This window comes from Nyctibius grandis, chromosome 5 (assembly GCF_013368605.1).
Source record: "Nyctibius grandis isolate bNycGra1 chromosome 5, bNycGra1.pri, whole genome shotgun sequence".
In the NCBI taxonomy this organism is placed as follows: Eukaryota; Metazoa; Chordata; class Aves; order Nyctibiiformes; family Nyctibiidae; genus Nyctibius; species Nyctibius grandis.
Window position 1 is genome coordinate 52668397 of NC_090662.1, and position 20639 is coordinate 52689035.

Consider the following 20639-nt stretch of genomic DNA (forward strand, 5'->3'; position numbering starts at 1 on the left):
AGTTGACCAATGACTGTTCAGACCTGATCACAACGGTCAATATGAAAAGAAACCCAATGCCACAAACCCATTCACGTCACCAACCTACTGTTTACCTCTGAGAAGGTAAACAAGAAAGGACAAATCATTACACATTATCAGAAAACCCTGCAAAAGTTAAGTTGGTCAGTGCAAAAGAGGAAGTTCTGGGGAAAAAAAAAAGTTTCCATTTCTGCATTCACATCTTTCCACTGTTTCTTCTCTCTGAAGTCCCTCTGGTTTTATGCCTTAGCAGTGAAATGCCTGAGCTTCATGCATAGGTTTCCAAAGATCTTTCTCCTATCTGCACAGATGAGTTGAGCTAGCAAGGCTCAAGAGGCAGCTGTAGGAGATCATTAAGCAGACTCAGTGAAAAATGGCACTGAACCAGGTGAGGCTGAGGTAGTGGCCATGTTAGAAGTTCTGTTTCTCAAGTTACTGATTATTGAGAATTTCAGCTTTGGTTAAAAGAACAGTGAAATTTTCAGTCCTGTTACACAGGGATAAAGTATGAGTTTATAAACCCTGTGACATGAAAATTTCCCCAGCCAAACCAGGATCCTTCCTTCCCTTGCCCCCCATTCAGCCTCCAGACTCCCTTGTGGGAATGCAAGTGCAAGAACTGGGGTGTCTTTTCTCCATGTTGTTCATGGATATTCAGATAGCTCAATATGTGTGGATGGCTGCTTGAAGGAAACATGAAAAGGAGCAAGGCAATTACTTTAGAAGTATATTTGCCCTCCAGAGTGCATGTAGCTCCCACTTAAAGCGTTTTGTTTGCTGACATTGATATAGATGAGGCTGTGGACTTGTTTCTTAATTTCTTCTTCTTGACACATTTAAGGTTAAGGTCTTCTGTAAAAGAAAACGTATTTCAGAGAACAGTTCTATATAACTGCTGACAGAAATCGCAGCTGATATACCAAAGATTTATGGTTTTTTTTTTTCCTAAATTTGATAGAAGTTTTATAAGGGTCTAATGTGCCAAGCAGAATGCATCAGATGGGCTTTTGGACTTCAATAAGTATTAGGATCCTCCAAGCTGCTAGAGCTTGAAATAAATTAAAAAACTATTGTGTTTTTTTTTTCATCATTCTTGATCCTCAGCCAGACAGAGTTAATGTTTGCCTCTTCTGTGTTTCTCACCTATACAAGTAATTGCACGTACTTGTAAGTCTGAAAGTTTTCCCTAATTATGTCTTCATCTCTGTCTTGTGCTGGATGATTTTCTGCTCTGTGTGTTTGTGATAAAATAGACTTCATTTAGCTGTTGAACCCTTTCTGCCTTGATTCCTACCACTCAATTCAACTTACTCATAACCCTGAGCTGCTAGTCACCTGCTTCAGCTCCTTAGACACAAGGCCTATGGACTGTCATTCCTCCATCAGCCCAGATGGCCATGTTAGAAGCAGCCCAGCAGCAACAGGACTTATCCTGCTGCATCCTTCACAGTAGCAACATTGGGAAAAATCCCAGTACCGAGATAGTATTAAACCACCAGGATTAAGCCCTACAAGAGCTTCAGGAGGTAGTGGATGTCTAAATATGCAGAAGGTAGACACCATACAAAACCTTGAATCCCTCGGAGCACTGTATTTTCTGCGTAGGCATCTTGCACAAACATTGACAATTGCAGTTGAAACAGCACAAAAAAGGAGGCCTATATGCAGAACTTGCAAAGATAGGAAAATACAGGCACAAGTCTTATTAATACTTTGAGGAGAATAAGAAGCATGCATAATATTGTAGTTGAAATAATTCTCAATATTCTTTGATACCTGATAAGTCTGTTACAGGATCTCAGACAGAATATAAATGTAAAAAAAGGACAATGGAGGAAAAAAGGAAAGCACAGAAATCTTGGCTCAAGAACAGAAAATTGTCTTTTCTGTTTGTTTGTTTGATGTTCAGACCAAAATAAAAATATGTATGTTTCTTTGACTAAGAATTAAATATTTTCATCTTCTTTTCTTATTGAAATGGAAAATAAACCTCACACCATGTTTTTATGTTGTATTTTAAATTGAATGTTAAAGAACTTACATCAAACCAAAACAAACACATAAATGCCTAGCTTTTTAGAAGAGCCAAAACACCACAACCTTCAGAGAAAAACTGCACTAACAGCTTTCACTTCTCCATTTCACCAGTAATTCAGAGGCAGGGAATTTGGGGGCCCTATGCCTGGCAGCTTTCTGAGAGAAGATATTTAGGTGTTAGTTCAGCAGAGTAGTTCCTGCCTACTCTGCTGCTAAGCAGTCTGGGAAGGCTTGCTATCAGTCTTTTTTGTTTGAAGCAGTTCCAGTCATTAAAAGAAGTAAATCTTAAGTTCACAAAACAGAGTGAACGTGTAGTCTGGTGCTCAAAACAGCCTCCTCAGGAGAAAAAAATCTACACTCCAATTCACTCTGCTGCTGATTCAGACAAGGATTTGAGCTTAGATCCTATAATATCCAATCGTCACTGCCAGTGTAGAGAATTGGTGGATTATTTCAAGTCCTGAAACAAAGCAGAGCATCACAAGGAGATTACTCTCCTTGAAATAGGCTTCCTAGTAGTAGGAGTATGATTTCAGACAAATTCCAGGTTTCATTGCGTGAAGGGCATATCATGCTACATGGATGTCTTAGCAGCAGGATTATTAAATAAGAAGCATCCGCACTGTTTTAATATTTTTTTCTTTCCTGTGGCTAAAGCTATTCGCATATTTTTTCTGAATTTACTAGTAATTCAGAAAAACTGTGATAGAGCGTTTTAATGAATAAATGATTTATTGAAAAAGCACATAGCTTCACTGAGAGCTGCTGATTCCACATGTAACTTTCATTGCCGTAGCCCCTAATTAGGAATAGCTTTTCTTTGTGGAAGATGTGATTCCAGTTTCTTCACTAATTTTCCTACAAAAAAGGCTGGGGGCAGGGAGGGGAAGCCTTGGAAAAGAGATTTCCAGATATACCCTATCTACATGACAGCATCAGCCCGGGTCCGTGCCACATGTCATAGGAGGAGGTGTGAATGCTGTGAGCAGCGGGGCATGCTGTTCTGTTGCAGCCAGTGTGGCGCTTCCCCTAGAGAAACCCAGGTGCAGCTGAACTGCCAGGAAACACAGGGAGTCAGAGCAGCCATTAGCGCAGCATGCATAAACATGCTTAAGCTAAAAAACACTGGACGAAATAAAGTTGATAGACAGATAGGTTGGTCAAATGCATATGCTACAGAGATTAAGACAAAAACAGTATGAGGAATACTCAGGCTGTTGACAACAGTGCAGGGGATGTAAGAAACCACCATATTGGGAAGGTTTTCAAATTCGTTACAGTATAGATTTGTTTCAACTAGCATTGACAGAGCAGGCACAGGACTAAGAAGCAATTTTACCTCTACTAATGGGGAAGAAGGTAAATTAGCTAAGGCAGAACATTATGCAAATGATGCATATTGAACTGAAGTGGTTAGTACTGCTTCTGAGCATCATTACACAGACAGTGTGACACCTTGTAGAGCTACCCTTTATGTTTAAATGGGTAAGGGAATTGTGGGGGAAAAAAAATGCAGTTATGAGGAGACTTTCATTCAAGAGGAGGGACGTTTACTTGCTGACTTCAGCAAGGCCAAAGGTTCTCTGCCAACATGCAGAAGTGGGATACTAGCTGTTCAACAACCAACACAGCAGTTTAGGTGTTACAGTAATCTGATTCCACATAAATAACGAAACTAGCGGCAATATAATATCAGCAAATAGTTCTTCTAGGCTGGAAAAATGACAGCAGTATTGTGGCAAACATTGGAAACCATTTAGGTGCAGTAAGGGTGAATTAAAATCCCTTCAGTGACACAGGATATGTGTTGGAGTTAGTAATTACAAACATGCAAACTGGCTTTCTAGTTGTCTTCCAAATTTTTACCTCTTAGTGTTTGTGTTTCTTCCTTCAAGTGTCATACAAGCTGCTGTGGTTCACTGACATCTCTGCCAGACAATTGTTGTGCTGGTGTTTTTCATTAAAAATGCTGAAGAACAAAGTGGTAGCAAACTACTAGGAAATATTAAGAAAGAAACAGAAAATGCACAGAGAAAAGTATGGAGCAGGGAGATTCATGCATATGGCTGAATTTTTAACTATGCTGGCAGCATCTATAAAGGCTTTTCTTCACTGCAGAGAGAGCTGCGTTATAAAACTGCACAGTCTTTTGATAGATCAGTATCCAGCCTCCAGTCTAAGCTGGCCAACATGTCAGAAACGTCATGGGTATTTCTCAGTTTTGAGCCTCTCACTTTGCTCTAATGCTTTTCTTTACAGAGCAACTGTCTGTATCCTGGGCTGAGGTGATAGCATATCTGTGTTAATGACATAATTTCAAAATTAACTCATACGTAATACACATTTCTGGCAAAGTACTAGGTGTTTGTGGTTAGTTAGCGATTGATCACAATTGCAGTGTGCTCAAGGTGACCTGCTTTGTTCTCAACTTCTCATACTTGTAAATGTCTTTGTTTCTGTACGTGATAGATTTGATTGATAGCCAGATGAAATATGAGCCAGCAGTGTGCCCAGGTAGCACAGAAGGCCAACAGCATCCTAGGCTTGTATCAGAAATAGTGTGACCAGCAGGACTAGGGAAGTGATCATCCCCCTGTATTTCGGCACTGGTGAGGCCACACCTCGAATACTGTGATCAGTTTTGGGCCTCTCACTACAAAAAAAGACATCGAGATACTGGAGAGTCCAAAGAAGGACAACAAAGCTGGTGAAGGGTCTAGAGCAAAAGTCTTATGAGCAGCAGCTGAGGGAACTAGGGTCGTTTAGTCTGGAGAAAAGGAGGCTGACGGGAGACCTTATCACTCTCTACAATTACTTGAAAGGAGGTTGCAGCAAGGCGGGTGTTGGTCTCTTCTCCCAGGTAACAAGCTCTAGGATGAGAGGAAATGGCCTCAAGTTGTGCCAGGGGAGGTTTAGACTGGATATTAAGAAAAGCTTCACTGAAAGGGTTGTCAGGCATTGAAATAGGCTGCCCAGGGAAGCGGTGGAGTCACCATCCCTGGAGGCATTTAAAAGATATGTAGGTGTGGTGCTTAGGGACATGGTCTACTGGTAGACTTGGCAGTGCTGGGTTAACGGTTAGACTCGATGATCTTAAAGGTCCTTTCCAACCAAAACGATTCTATGATTCTGTGATTCTATGATATTCCATTCAAAACTCTTTGCGATGTGCGTTGACACTTAAGTGAAACAAATGTTGGCTTTATGAAGACATCTGTGGGTTCAGTCGGGACAGCTGAGAGGTCTGTTCCTCCCTCCTTGCAGTGGAAGAGACTGCAATTTTTTTCTGAACCAGGAAATATCAGTGGGGGGTCTTAGACTAATCTTTGATTTGAAAGAATTAACATCAGACATTCAAGCACAGTGATGCTTTTTACATTGTTTTAGGGGCTCTCTTCATAGAGAAAAGTACATTGTGATTTCATCACATAATGCCCTTATCAAGAAAATTGAGTACCTTGATGCTCCAATGTCCCTCTATGACTTACATATCATCCCTTCTCATATATAAGCTTGACATCTCTTTGGGGAAGACTTAATCTTTTCTTTTTTGATATGTATACAGTGCCTAAAGGGTCATATTTTTTGTCTGGAACTTCAAGATGCTTTGCTGTACAATCAGTTAGAACTGTAAATAAAGTTAATAATATGCATATATTCCTGCAAATATTCACTTTGGAGTACGTATATTTGTTCTTTGTTCAAAGTAGAAATTAATTTCCAAGTACAAACACATAATTATTATAATTTAATTAGTAGTATTGTCACATAATTTTTTTTCAAAAAATAAATTATTATGCTATATCTGAGTAAAGAATGTAGGTGAACATGCATACATATTGTAGAGACTTTTAAAATCTATACTTTTTCATATAGGGTGAAGACAGAGGTACAGAAAATATTTTGCTAGAAGAGTAGGAGTTTCTCAGCAATCACATAAAAAGAACTGCAAAAATAAATGTCTTTGTGATAGGATTTCTAAATGGGTTATTTCTATATGGGGTTTCTATACTGGGTTATTTCCATATGGGGTTTCTATACTGGGTTATTTCCACGAGTGCACGGGGGCAGAATAAGGCCTGATTTTCAGATAAAAAGAGATTGAATGTTAGAAATTGCAGTTCTCAACCCTTTTAAAAATCTTTTAAGAAAATCCTTCACCTTCAAAGAAAAAGTTATACCACATGCATAGTCTTTAAATGCTTGTTACTGAGGCCAGTCTTAAAATGTTAGAAATAGATACAAGCTATCAAAGAGCAACTAATTGCTTCTATCTACAAATACAAGAAGACTAAAGTAATATGACTGATGGATAGTCAGTTGTGCTGGCTGTCAGAAATAAAAGCCTCATACTCTCCCGGTGAATAGCTGACTCGAATATTCGAGTTGTGTGTTGAAATCCCAATATTACCTTCTAAAAATAAAAAAAAAAAACCAGCCAGATATCATAAAAAAATGCCCGCTGATATCTCCCTTATTAGTGAATTGTGAATGTGCTGTATTCTAAATACCTGGACTTCTCTAAAATCCAGTGTTATTATGTGTGTGTATATGAGTCAGCAAACTGCTAAATACTGCTCTGAGTTGGTTGCATTTGCTTAAACTGATACAATTCTTATGCAAATATTTGGCTAGTTCAGTAAATAATTGGGAGGGAATGTATCTCTCAATTTCTTAATTTTCTTTTTATCACCATTATATTAAGTAACCATTCCAATTTTTGTGAAGTATCTCGTCTGTGAAATATGTAATAATTACTGTTCTTCGTTTTATCTCTGTGGAAACTAAAATAAACCAAATATTCAACGACTATTCCAAAGCTACAGAAAGAAATGGTATCAAAACTGAAAATGGAATACTGAAGAATGAAACAGCAGAAAATTGACACTTTGATAGACCAAGATTTCATCTCATGTTCCCGTGTCCCTGGATTTGAGTTGGATCAGTGTATTCCAATTCTGAAATCATACACTGAATGAATCCATACAACAATATATACTCAGTATATTGCTTTGGACTCTGAGCCTCATATACTTCATGACTTAAAAGTATCAGTCTTCAAAGGCTGACAACAATTTATGAGTTACTTATATGTTAAGTGATTGTTCAACATTAGTCACTATCTTAACAAAGACAGTGGCAGTTCTGACAACTAGTAGTCATGGAACTCATGATTTTTCTAGCATATATGTTTAGCCAAGGGCACACAAATTCATTGTTAATTACTACGTAACAAAATAAGGAAATATAATTTGTCTGTACTAATGACGTTAACAGGATAGACTTTGTAACATTTGACAAGAAAGACACAGTAGACAAGAATTTGCTTTGGAATATTTGGGATCTCACAATATATTTGCACTAGGAATTCTTAGGTAAAGTGTTAAGTAAATGTTTCATGTCCATCCAAAATCTCTTCTGAAAGGAGAACTATCTTTTCAGCCGTAGAAAAGATGCAAGCAAAGAAAAAATCAAAGTCAAAATGAAGCTGTTGTTACTTCTTGGTTTATGATTTAGAACAAGTTTCATTCCAGCAAAACTTGTATCTTAGCACTCTCACAGCGCAAGAGTGACACTGCGGTATCTTTATATGACAACAGCTTGAAGTAGTCGGAAACATATCATGATGTCCAATGGGATTGGAGGTTGAATTTCATTTCCATCCAGGCGAAGGTATCGGAGGCGAGGGATGTTACCATGAAAACCATAGTCGTCTGCTACGGCAATTGAGACTGGGCATATTTGAGTACCATTGACACCTGAAAAGGTAGATCAACATGTTAGATAATTTCCATGGGAAGAGTTCAAGATAAAATTAATTTAGAAAACAAATAAAACAGGCTTCCACTGATATTTGTATAGGAGACACTTGCTCCTATCAAAGTTGGAAAATGCTGAATTAACAATTAACAGTTTTTCTGATAAAGCATAAAAGCACCTTAACATAATGTAATCTAGATCAGTGAATCACATATTTAATGTGCTGCAATCATGAATAAAGGCCACTAGATGTATAATTTTACCTTGAACAGAGAGGAAAATAATTTAGACATCTACTGGGTAACTATTCATTGAGAAATAGCTCTGCGTCCTCAGAGAGAGCATAACAAGGTTAATGCTGAGGGATTTTGAAGATCTACTTCCAATGATAGTACATTATTTTAGCTGATAATATTTCCCAATGAAGATCTTGCATTCAAAATGGTAACACTAAATCAGAGGAGCTTTTTGTATAGTGTCTGTAACTTTTAACATCTGTACTTTCCTGTTGTCTCAAATTCTTCAGTATAATTGGTTTTAATTGCAAGAATATAACTTGTGCAATGAGATATTTTTCTTCCTAATCTGAAAGCCAACAAGTCCTTTAAATTATTTATAAAATCACACATAGCTTGTTTCAATTCAGATAAAATTGGAAACTATGGCTTGAATCATTACCCATTTTCATAAGTGTTGAATAGATTGGCTTCTTTATATTGTCTCCCCTAAGTTAACTCTAGACTGTTATTTGGCTAAAATGCTTTTCATATTTTGTCTTCAGTTGTTGAATAGTGAGGCTGCCACTGCCCTATTTCAGCCTCAAAATGGGCTTATTCTAGAAAACACTGAAGTGGTGTTTGTTTATCAAAGATGTCAAATTTCTTTGACCAAATTATGGTATTTAGTGATTAGTCTGACTGCTTGAGGATCTTGTTGGCCCCAGACCACCTGCAAAAAGTGGTTGAATGGAGAATGTGCATGTAACAGATTTTTTTTGAGCAGAGTTTTTTTAGCAGCCCAGAAACAGGAAAACAAAAACTTTCTACCAAAACTTTTCTCCCCTTATATATAGCAATGATAATATGCACATATTTTTGACTAAAATTCCCTAAATTGGTTAAGTGTTATAATGAAAAAAAAAAAAACACTTTTTTTTTTCCCCCAAAGAAAAAAAAACACCGTATTTTGCAAAACCACACAGATGTTTGCAACATCTTGGAAATGGACTTTATCTTTGTCATGGAAACTAGATAAATACATCCAGTTGGCCAAGGCCTCAAACTTTTATCGTATGCATGATATCAAGAAGCCTTTGCCTATGTTGTGAAATTTGATTAATGTTTGTAAAGCATTTTATATTCTTGGAAGAAACAAGCTAGAACCTATTTTTATGTGTGAAGCTATGAAGCAGGAAGCTTGGGAGTGAAGTTTCATTATGTAAGCAGTTATTAAAAGTTTTACACGTGAATCAACACCATGTAACAGAAAATATCTGCCTTTTCAGGTCAACACTACCGTCCTTAGGAGACAAAATGGCTTCAAGTGTGTTCTAAAGCTCTGTGTTCTCTGACCTAGACACTATCCCACTGCACTAGTATATCTAAGTATGCCATTTAGACTCTGTTTATAAACTCTGGAGAGAGATGAACACTTCCAAAAGGTGATTCACAGCTCCTTAAGAAGGGATGATTTTCCCTCTGCAATTGTGTATCTCTTTCCATTAATTGAGTAGGTGGTCTGTATGACTAATCCAAACTAGATACAAAAATCTGGGATGGTTAATTCAAATAAGATTAATTTCACCTGTTGTTAACAGTATTGTTAAGTGGTGTAATATTTAAAAATGAGACTCTGGAACTGCTGTAGGAGAAAACTGCAAGAGGTTCTCATTAATGGGCTAATACTGTATGTCTGCTGAAGAACCACAGAAGATCCTGTTTCTTTTCCAGTAAAACATTCAGAAAATAAATTGATCTAGAAGATAGATGTGTTCTGACATATATGAGTGTGAGGGTATTTCTGTTCTATTCTTGTAACCTCTAGCTGCACTCACTGTAGTCCAACTCGACAAGTTGTACTCCCTTTCTCCTTTTCACATAATATTTAACTGCAGCAGCCATGGATCAGCCTGGAAATCTGTACCTTTCTGGGTTCTTCCAGCAAAGATGCCAGTACCAGTTATAGTGCAGGGGTCTGACAATAAGTCAGGATCTGTAACTTCGGCCATTTCTTTCCAAATATCCTATAATGGATTCTGATAGACTGCCATTGCTTCTTGGCCCAAGAACTTCCCCCTTTCTCTGCACATGGAATAATATTAGCTCAGAGGAGCTATCCCAATGTCCTGGTGATCCTCGAGGGGAACTTACTGTTGACTCCCTTTTATCGCTCCTTTGATAGCACTGTAATACCACCTTACTCACTCGCTACGTCATCATTTCATGCCTTCTCCTTTTTTTCCTTCCTTTAACACTCCCTTTTCCATCATTTGACATTTCCACAGAGCCTCTCATGTGTATCTCATAAATGAATATGTAAACTTGTGTGTTTTAAAATGCGATGGAATAAGTGTGGTGCATATCTGTTGTAGCCATAATTACTTTTGGTCTTATGTTGATTTTGCTTCCAACTTTCAAGTACATTTTTCCTCTGTGCATTGAGATCCTTGGGGAAGGGACCACAGGCAAAATCCTGGTTCCACTGAGACCAATGATGAGGCTACAACTGACCTCACTGGGCTTCAGGATATTGCCTTATATCTTCATAAATTTTCTCTGGAGAAATAAGGCTTTGGACTTATATGAAGAACTGATGTTGTACAATAACATACAACAAAAAGTAGGCAAATAGTATTTACATAGAAATTTTGATGTCTGAGCTCTTGTGATGCCAGCAGTGTACCTATGAGTCACAAAATCATAGAATCATAGAATGGTTTGGGTTGGAAGGGACCTTAAAGATCATCTAGTTCCAACGCCCCTGCCATGAACGACCAAGAGAAAATCAAGCAGCAATTGGCAGATGTGCAGGGGTATCTGAGTATTAATATTATAAAAAGGGCTTGTACTACAGATGTAAAAGTCAACTTCCAGGAGGACTCTTTTGTGGAGAAACCAGATCCAGGCCTTTACAGATATTTTTCTTTCAAATATTTTACATTGGTTATCTTAAAGGAATGAGTGATCATCAGCTTCCTGGGTTTAAGAAGACAAAAACAATCTGCAGAATTAATGCCACATCTTATTACTCCTGCCTGATGGAATTACATTCCTTGTTTGTGATCCTAAAGGCCCTTTGAGATTTCGTCTATTAGAGCAGTGTTTCATGAAGACTATGTCATTATCCCTTACCTCTTGAACAATTACCCTGTGTGGTAGAATGTGCCTTGCATAATACCTGCATTTCATTTAAGATGTTAGGTTGCCTTCTTTAATAATTTTGTGACTACTTTCTATGTAGTTACTAAGAATACAAACTTTTTTTCTTCTTTAATTAAGAATAGTGTTGTGCTTAAGTTAGCAATGAATTTTGAAAAGTGGTAAAGGCATTAAGGAATACAAGGCTTGTGGAAAACTATTGTGATTTAGGATCATGGATACCCATGTGTCATTGGAAAATGGGACTTGAGTTTGCACATGCTACACAGATTGATTTTCATGGTTTTAAGATTTTATAAAGGAAAGGAAGATAATTTGACAGCTCTTTAAATACTGCCTAGACACAAAACACTTGTTAAACTGGACAGGTTACGTTCCATTGATTTCAATTTAGTGTCCACTTAAAGTGATCGGAGATAAAGTCTGCACCTGAGGCCCTGTAGTGAAGCGATTAAAATAAATCTCTTTGTAACCAGGGGGCAATGAAATATGTTCAGTTACAACATATGTCATAAGCTCTAACTCTAATTAACTGTTAGACTTCTTGCAGGCCACTTAAATATGTGCCAGTTGTACAAAATTGATTTTTCTTTACATGGTTTCATACATTTCTTTTGCAAAATGCAGTGAATTAACCTAAATTATTAATAGGTATCTTCCTTTGATATGTCCTTGTTTCATACAGAAGCCAAACCATGATTTTTAGTATATTTGTGAACTACGGTGACACAAAACAGGAGTAAGGAACCATTTATTCAATTAAATCACCATGACAGGAAGACAAATGTAGAGACTTGGTTATCTTCTGTGCAGTGATAATAAAAAGTCATCACTTTGATTTTGGCTTTTGGCATGAAATAAAGGATTTAAGGTCTGCAGGACTTACTGAGCAGATACTTTACTCAGTGTCCCTAACCACCGCATCCCTGCTGTGCCTGGATGTATACAGGGGCAGCGCTAGAAGCAGAACTATGACATGACAACAGGTTTCTGCTGCCTTGGGTACAAAACCTTGTCTCATTTACACAAAGCAGAAAATGTTAGAAGACATTTGAGGAGATAAACCTTAGTAGGACAAAGCTGCTGTGAAGTCAGTGAAAAGATTATTCAGTAAAACTAAACCTAAGTGTCAGCATTTTGTACACAGTAAACAAAAGATGGGAAAGATATTCAAGCCTGAAATATTCAATGTCCACATTCTAGTTAGTCATATTTGAAATAGATTGTGTTGACTACAGCCATCATTTTATTATGTTTTAAGAGTGCCTCACCTTAAGCTCGTACTACTTAAGTGGGCAGAGAGATACTCAGAATTGAGCACACAGCAATTCTGTTTGTTTAGTGAAGTCCCTAAGGTGTTCAGAAACTTTGAAAATCTAACAGTCATACAGATGTGGATTGAATATCCTAACTTGTTGCTCCCACTTTTTTATTGTCGTTTCTTGCATATTTACTCCTAGCCTTTCTGTGGGAAACAATGTGTCCCACAAAATGGTTACTGACATATATATAACAATATGTGAAAGCACAAATTCTCCTTAATCCACTCGTATTCCTGATCTTGTTTCTGTCTTTACTGGTAAAATTGTAATTATCTCTCTGGGCATCTCTGTAGGAAATAATGTTTTCCAGGTTTTAGAGTACTTTTGCTGATAGCAGCATGGTAGAAGAATATAATATAGTGACTGATGTCATTTCAATACTCATCTGTAGAGTTTTAGACCAACTATTGTATGAAAAGGTATACTAAGACTTCTTTTGTTTTACCATTCTACCAGCTTGGAGATTCCCTTACATCCTGTTAAAATTGTTTGTAAGCAGCGAGTTTGCCATTTGCCTTAATAGCAAACACCCATAATGAACTTAAATATGCATATGAGTTCCAAGGTCACCACTGCCATGGAATTGTGGGAAAACAAAAAAACACTACTTGCAAAGTGTTTTTTCTGTAGGCATATGAACATTTTTCACATGTGGTATTACTTTCATGCACATTTTTGATTGTCATATTTTAGACCTGACTTGAAAACTGGCCTGTGAGAGGTCCTCTTGCTCATCTCCCTATAATCTACTGCACATTTTTAATCTCTTTATTTCAAAGAGCATTTTTTGTATCTAAGGAGACATTTTAAAATAATTATTTCTTGGTAGGATCCCACATTGACAATACACACTTACTTTTGATTCTGTTGTGATCAAGGTGAAGGTGCTCGAGATGAGCGTTGATTGGTGGAATTTTAGTGAGCTGGTTGTGAGACAGCTGTAGATCTAGAATAGATGAAACATTAAACCCATTTGGGGGAATACCATCATCAGATAATTTATTGTAGTTCAGCCTAAGGAAAGTCACTTTGGGTATTGCACTGAAGTAGTTTTCTGGTATCACTTCAATGGAGTTGTTGTCCAAAAACAGCTGCAGTGTGTTAGCTGGAATGCTTGCAGGCATTTTCTTGAGTGAATTTTTTGCTATGTTGAGTTGCATAAGATTGCTGAGCCCTTGGAAGGTGTCACTTTGAAGAGCGCTGTCCAACAAACTGTTCTGGTGCAGATCTAACATAGTCAGGTTTTCCAAGTTGCTGAAGACTCCGTCTGGGATTCTGGAGATTTTGTTTCTAGCTAGTCTTAGCTGTTCCAGGCCCATTGGTAATGGGGCAGGCACCTCTTCCAGTTCGTTGTCTTCAAGGAATAAGTAAAGCAGCCTTTTCAACTTGCTCAGCACACCACTTTCAATTCCACTGTTGGTGATCTTATTCTTGTTCAGATTTATCCATCTCAGATGAGTGGCATCACAAAAGGCTTCTCTGAAACTGTTTCAATTAGATTGTTTTGAAGATAGAGGTACCAAATTCTTGCTGGGATAGCAGGTATTTCGTTAAGTCCTTTGTTATCACAGTATAATGCATTGGGGAAACTAGGAGGACAAAAGCACTCTTGTGGACACTCAGAAGTGTAGTGAGACCAATGCTCAGGATCCAGGTCATCGTAAACTTGTCTCACAGTTCGAGTCCACACAGAACTGACAAAGAATAAGAGCAACAGGCTTGGATAGACTTTTAGAGTCATTGTTTGCCTTGGAAAGGGAGAAAAACAATTAGCTGTCTCTCAACAGAACTCTCTAACAGCATACTAGATTAACAAAGCAGTATTACATAGAAAATAATATTTCCTTTATGAACAGCCAAATTCTGTCCTCTGTGGTATTACCTATGGCATGTTAAGGAAAAACTGAACAGTAATATGAGAGGCATAAACAATTCAGGGCTATATGTTGAAGAACATTTTCCTGATTCAACTTAGACTCCACATTGGCTACCAGTTTAACTGGTGTTCATGCAAGTGTCATTTCAAATACCTTGAAAGCACAGATCGTTTTCTGACATTAAATCAGTGCTTTTTATACATTTGTTTAAGTTTTCCTCTACAGAGCTATAAAGTACTTTATATAATTTACCGGCTTCAGTAAAGCTATAAATACCATGATGATATAAATACTATTTTACTCAGTGTTCCTCTTTTTAAAATTAATCATACTCTATTTTTTGTTTTTCCTCTGTCTTAAATAATGGCATCTGGATCAGATTTTCCAGGGTCTTTTCACATCGCAGAAAAGTGAAAGATCAAAGAGTGTTTTAACAGCTGTTTGTTGGGCATGTTCTTAAAAAGCTTGGAGGGAATATGTTTGAGTAATCTATTCCCCTCCCTCATTCACTCCCTCATATCCAAAGTAATGAATTTCCTTCTCTAAAGCAAACAGCCAAAACAAATGCCTGATCTAAATGACACAAAATGTAAGTTCTAACTAAATTATATTATATACACTCGTGTATCTTATATCTATTTTACCTACTTAACTATTTGCTTTGTTTAGCCTCTTTCATCATTAAACAGTGAACAAAACCATCAATGATAATTTACTCTAAAATGAAATATTTGTGTAGTGCAAAAACAGTGCTTCACAAACTCTGTTATCTTGCTTGCTTTGCGATGAAGATTAGCAAACACTTTGCAATGCAGTGGCAAGACACTGATAGCTGAAATTTCTGATCAAAATTATGAGGTTAGTTTTGGCAAAAATAGTGTTTAAATAAAAAATACTCTCATAGGGTTAACGCACCAGTAAGCTTAAGAGCTCAGTTAAGTTGCTGCATATGATAGGTAGTCATTTAACAGCTTTCAGCATTGTTATTAGTAATGAGTGCAGTATCCTACAGAACTTCCAGCCTCAGAAACTGCTACCTGGAAGTATTCCAAAAAAGGGCAAACAAAATATTTCTGAAGAATAACATCTCTAATTTACACAGTGAAATGGCACCTTCTCACTGTGTAAGTATTCATAACCTTAATGACATTTTAAAAAAGAAATATAAAGTAATTTACCTTGTTAGTCAAGTTCCTGGAGCTATCTGCAGCCAGTTAGAAATCACTGTAAATTCAGAGCCTTTGGCTGCTAACCACTGTGTTTGCTTCCTGTCCTCTTAAGAATTAACAGCATATAAAACTAGAAGTGCATGCCAGTATTCCCAGATGTATTACCATACACACCTTATTAGCTATTGTTTCTAATTTGACATTGCTTCAGAGTTTGGGCTTACCTCAGCTTTCTTGGATCTTCTTCTCTTTCTATTGGTCACTGTTGTTAGACTGTAATAGCTTGAGTCAGGCTACAAGCCGTGTTCTATGAATACAGCCTAATATATACGCATCAGTGGCTACAGCTTTTAACCCCTAAAATAACTAAGGCACCTCAGCACCTAGGCAGGAAAAGACAGGAAATCCTGACTTTAATATCAAGCAGCCACAGAGCTGAAGGCATTTGATTTTTATGTTTTAGCAGATGAGAGGAACTGGTCTAGATGAAACAGGTAACATAAAATGTACCTTTATTCAAAATTTTTATCAGAAGATACTTTACATGCAAAGCTCGCTTACATCATAATTCATTCTCATAATACCTGAACTGGCCACAAAGAATTAAAACCAGTGCCATCTGTTTCTACGGAAATATTTTATTTGATTTTTATCAAATGCAGATGCTGCCATGCCATTTAAAGACATAATTCTTGATTAGGAGAAGATAGGAAAAGCATTTGCTAAGAATTTTTTAATAACATATTTTCATTTCTTTAAATATTAAACCATGCCTTTTCCTTTTTGTTCAGAGAGATATTTACATATATTTCTACAAAGTTATCATACTCTCCAGTGCCTCCTGCAGTGAGGTCTGTGTTTAATTATCAAGGCAACAATTAATTATCTTATTTTGTCATCGATCTAAAGTAAACTCTTTCCAGCCAACTTGCTATCCAAGGCATAGATACATACTTCTCACATTAAGTATTTTGGAGGATTTTTGTCTTGTTTTAGTCCAAACTCAAACTAACAACTTAATATCAGGAAAACTAGCCACATTCAAAGCCAGAACAATGGCATAAGTATTTTAAGGAAAAAGCTAATGAAAATACTGAAAATATAAAATATATCCTGGTACCTTTTATGAGTTTATATTACTTTTAAAACTTGTTTTTGTAATTATTTTAATTCAGTTTTATCTAATTTAACAATAAAGCCTCTAACAGCTTATTTCATAATGTTTAATACTTTGCTTCCTAAACTAAGAATGTCTCAAAAGAAATTTAGAAGTAGACAAAAAGATAAGTAATCAAAAAAAGGAAAGCAATCCTTAAGTACATGGGCATCTTCCACTGACTTCAGTAAGGCTAATGTTAAACACGTCATAAATTTTTTTTCATAAGTGTACGTTTGTACTACCTTGGTTTTTGCTTAGAAAAAAAAACATCCTTATTAACAGTAATTTTTACACAGCTTAAGTATGTGCTTAAAAATAAAACACATGCTTAAGTGCTTCACTCTGCTAGAACTCCAGACCTTTCAACATCTCTTAAAGACTATTAGGGCTTTCTTATAAGCCACGTGTAAAATTAATTCCTTCATGCATACTAAACTGAATATTTCAAAAGTTTAAATTAGATTAAATTAATTTACATCTGTACCTAAAAATAAAAGTTCCAGCTTTAAGAAGAAGTACTAATTATAAGCAAAAAAATTAGATGTACTGTATTAACCTTTTCATTATGAGTGTCACTTTAAACACCTAGGCCTTAAAACGTTTCCTTTGACCTCCTGCATCACGTGTGGTACCACACATTAATGACCAGGAGGCTTGTCATCTGGAGTCCACAGGAGAGAGGTGAGGAGAGGCAGAGGCACCACTGTATGAAGGTTAAAATAGTTGTATGTTCAGTTGCAAGTGATTTCAGGAGGCTTCACCATGAAAAGTGCGTCTATGATTCTTGTAAAAGCCAGGCAGTACAACGTAAAATTGATTTGCATTTGTGCTAAATCTTCACAGAGTGTGTGGAGAGGATATGGAGGCACTGAGGTCTGTTCACCATTAAAGAACAAGCCAAGACCTTCATGAATGTTATACTGAAGGTTTTAAAATAGTGAGTCCTGGTGGCAGATATCTGTTGTGACACATTTAAATATAAGTTGCCAGACGTTTCACATTTAACAAAAATAGAAAGATTGATTTATCTTATGCTCCATGGGGGTCTGAATTTACCCTTTAACCTGCTAATCATGTACAGATGTTCCTTATGTTATCACAGAAGTCACTGGCAGACGGACTTCCTTGTTACCTTGTGACAGGCAGTGGGACTATTTTTATGAACTACTGTTCAGCAAGGGAGAGGCACGTCGCAGTCTGCCCTTTGTGGATTTGGAAGCCAAGTATTTGATCCTTATCAAACACATGCTGCCATCCCATTCAAAGAAGCAGTTCTTCACTAGGAGAAGAAAACGGCAAAAACATTTGCTGAGACTTTCTCAATAATGTGACTTTTCATTTCTTCTGATACAAACAAAGAGCAGAAAAAAATTACAAGACACACCCTCAAAATCAGGAAGAAAGGGTGTGATGTCTATAATATGTATTCTCATGTGAACGCAAAAATTTTGGAAAGATCTCTGCAGGAACAAGTGGTTGCTTGGGTGCTCCAGCAAACTTTGCAGAAAGGCCTGCTTTCCATGAAACCTTCAAGATTGCACACATATTCTCTGTCATGCATTTGTTTTGTTCAGTCCTCCATCATCTGGTGTTACTATTTATTATTTAAAGGGTGCAATATATGGTGATAAAGTTTTACAGGCTAATAAACGACCACGGCCAAGATTTTCAAAAATGACTAATGGTTTGGGAGCCTTTTGGTTGAGTATCCAACCTAAGACACTTTCCAAGGTCTTATTTTCAGTAAGAGGGGGCTAAGAATTTTGTGTTAATGGGGTAATTTTTAACTTGTGAAGCTGAGCAATCAAAGGCAAGTATCAGTGAAACACAAACTGCTCCTGAGATCATGACCAATCTCCCAAAAAGTAACAATATGCAAGGTATTTGCATGACAATAAAAGGAAGTGGAAAAATTATTAAACTAAAAATACTATGAATGCCCACTCTAAATTTTGGAGACCTTTCAAAAGATACTGTTGGAAGTATTCTAGTTTGAGGAAGATGTCTCAAGCTATCACAGGATTTTTGCTCCATATGTCTCCTGGCAATCCACATTGTTAATCAAAGTAATAAGAGAATCTATATTTAAAAAAATCAAAAAGTGAGGAGAACCAACAACCGCAGAGGGTGGTAACATCTCCTTGAGCAGAGTGATGTACGTGATTGAGACTAGAACAGCCCACAAGCTTGAGAAGGACTAGAAGGGCTAAGAAGGCAGTCTAGAAAGACCCATTGGGAGGAGACATGAACAACTGGGAGTGCTGCAAGAGCTGTTGCTCTGTTTCAGCATCGAAGTTGCTGACGGTGAAAAAATGCATTTCTTGCTTTCAGTAATGGCTGCCATATGTCCCAGATTTAATATGAAGCAAGGTCTGTTAAACATCAAGCATGTGTATAGTTCATCATCAGCAAACCCAGGCATATACTGCAAGCAGAGATAATTCACCAGCCCTGTGGACTGCTCTGTTTAGCAAAGGCTGCAATCCAGTGTGCCTAATTTAGGTACTACTTTGCTAAAATGCTGGGTGACTTGCTCCAAAGGACAATCAATTTATCTGAAACATGATCTTACATTCCCTTCATGTTGACTAGAGAAAAGGTAATGCTTCAAAACCTGAAGAAGAAAGTCCAATTTACGTACCGTTCACCACGTGCTCTACTAGTAGCTCCAGACAGCCGTGCAGACCACTTAAGGCAGGTGTTTACATTTACTCAGGGTTCAGTCTGCCTCTTTAAATTCTGAAGACTTGCACGTAGTGGTGAGTCTCTCTCTCTTTTTTTGCATTGTTGCAAAATAGAGAGTAGGAAGCTCTGAGTTTTACTCAGAGTCAGAAAGACAAAAACTTCCCTTTCTAAACAGCTCACTCGGTCACCAGACAGGTGATATGATCCCAATTAATAATATCTGCTACTCCTTTTAAAAAGAAGCCACAAAAGGTCCTAAAAAGGTCTAAAATAAAGCAAATGAGTGAGCCCTTCAGACTAGCCCAAGGAACAGTGCAGATAGATTCAAAGGAGCCAGCACAGATGGTTCCAGACCCTGCTCCTATGGACACATTTTACTCTACATCATTCCTGGTGAAAAAAAAACAACAACAAAAAAAACAGACTTAGGAGCAGGAACTCTGCACCTCTCCTAGAAGCCTCAAATTGCCTGCCTAGACCTCTATGTGAGAGAAATTGCATCTCTTATTTACTAGACATTCCTGTGCATATACAGGCAGCTAGAGATATAGGGAGTTTACATGGGGAGCTTTCAGGTTAGATTAGGAGACAGCAATTAAAGGACCCCTGGAAAATAATTGGACTGGCTTAATTTGTGAAATGTAAATGTCACCTGACCCCTTGTTTATATAGGATTTAGGAAGATAACATCCTGTTCTAAAAGTCAAGAAACAAAATTCTAAGCACTTTTCTTTCTTCACACCTTCACTGCCCTTGTAGAAACCACAGTTGAGAAACTGAGTAGTTCAGCTTAAAGAGATCCTTGCAGAGCAACACATTTCAGAATCAAATAACTATGGAAAAGGGCTCAGCTTTTATGGAATATATAGTGGTCGCCTGAATACGCTTCATTAAGGAATTTTTTGGCTGTCCTGTTTCCCTTTCCCCTATTTTGAGCTCTTTACCACAGTGACACCATAAAGGTTCCATGACAACAATGCCCAATATCTGGTTAATTTAATCTTGGCTAACTAGGTTTAGTTTACCTACTATGTAAATGTAGCTGTCAATCACTTACTTTAATTTGTTTTCATGCTTCTCAAAAACTGTCAGCACTGAAACAGAAACTATCCTAACCCAGGGACCCGATTTTTAAAATGATAGATGTACAACCATATATGCTAAATGTATCTTAAATTAAATATCTAGCATGCATTTATCAATTACACACATACATTGAGTTCTTGGGCCTG

The 20639-nt window shown here is 37.2% G+C and overlaps 1 protein-coding gene across 1 annotated transcript; it reads right to left on the bottom strand.

Annotated features, from left to right (window-relative positions):
* Positions 1 to 7644: 7644 nt before the first annotated feature.
* Positions 7645 to 14258, bottom strand: KERA (keratocan). The gene is given in 3 exon segments (XM_068401287.1): positions 7645 to 7817; positions 13374 to 13985; positions 13988 to 14258. Coding segments are annotated over 3 exon segments (1056 nt in total).
* Between the last annotated feature and the right edge of the window lie 6381 nt (positions 14259 to 20639).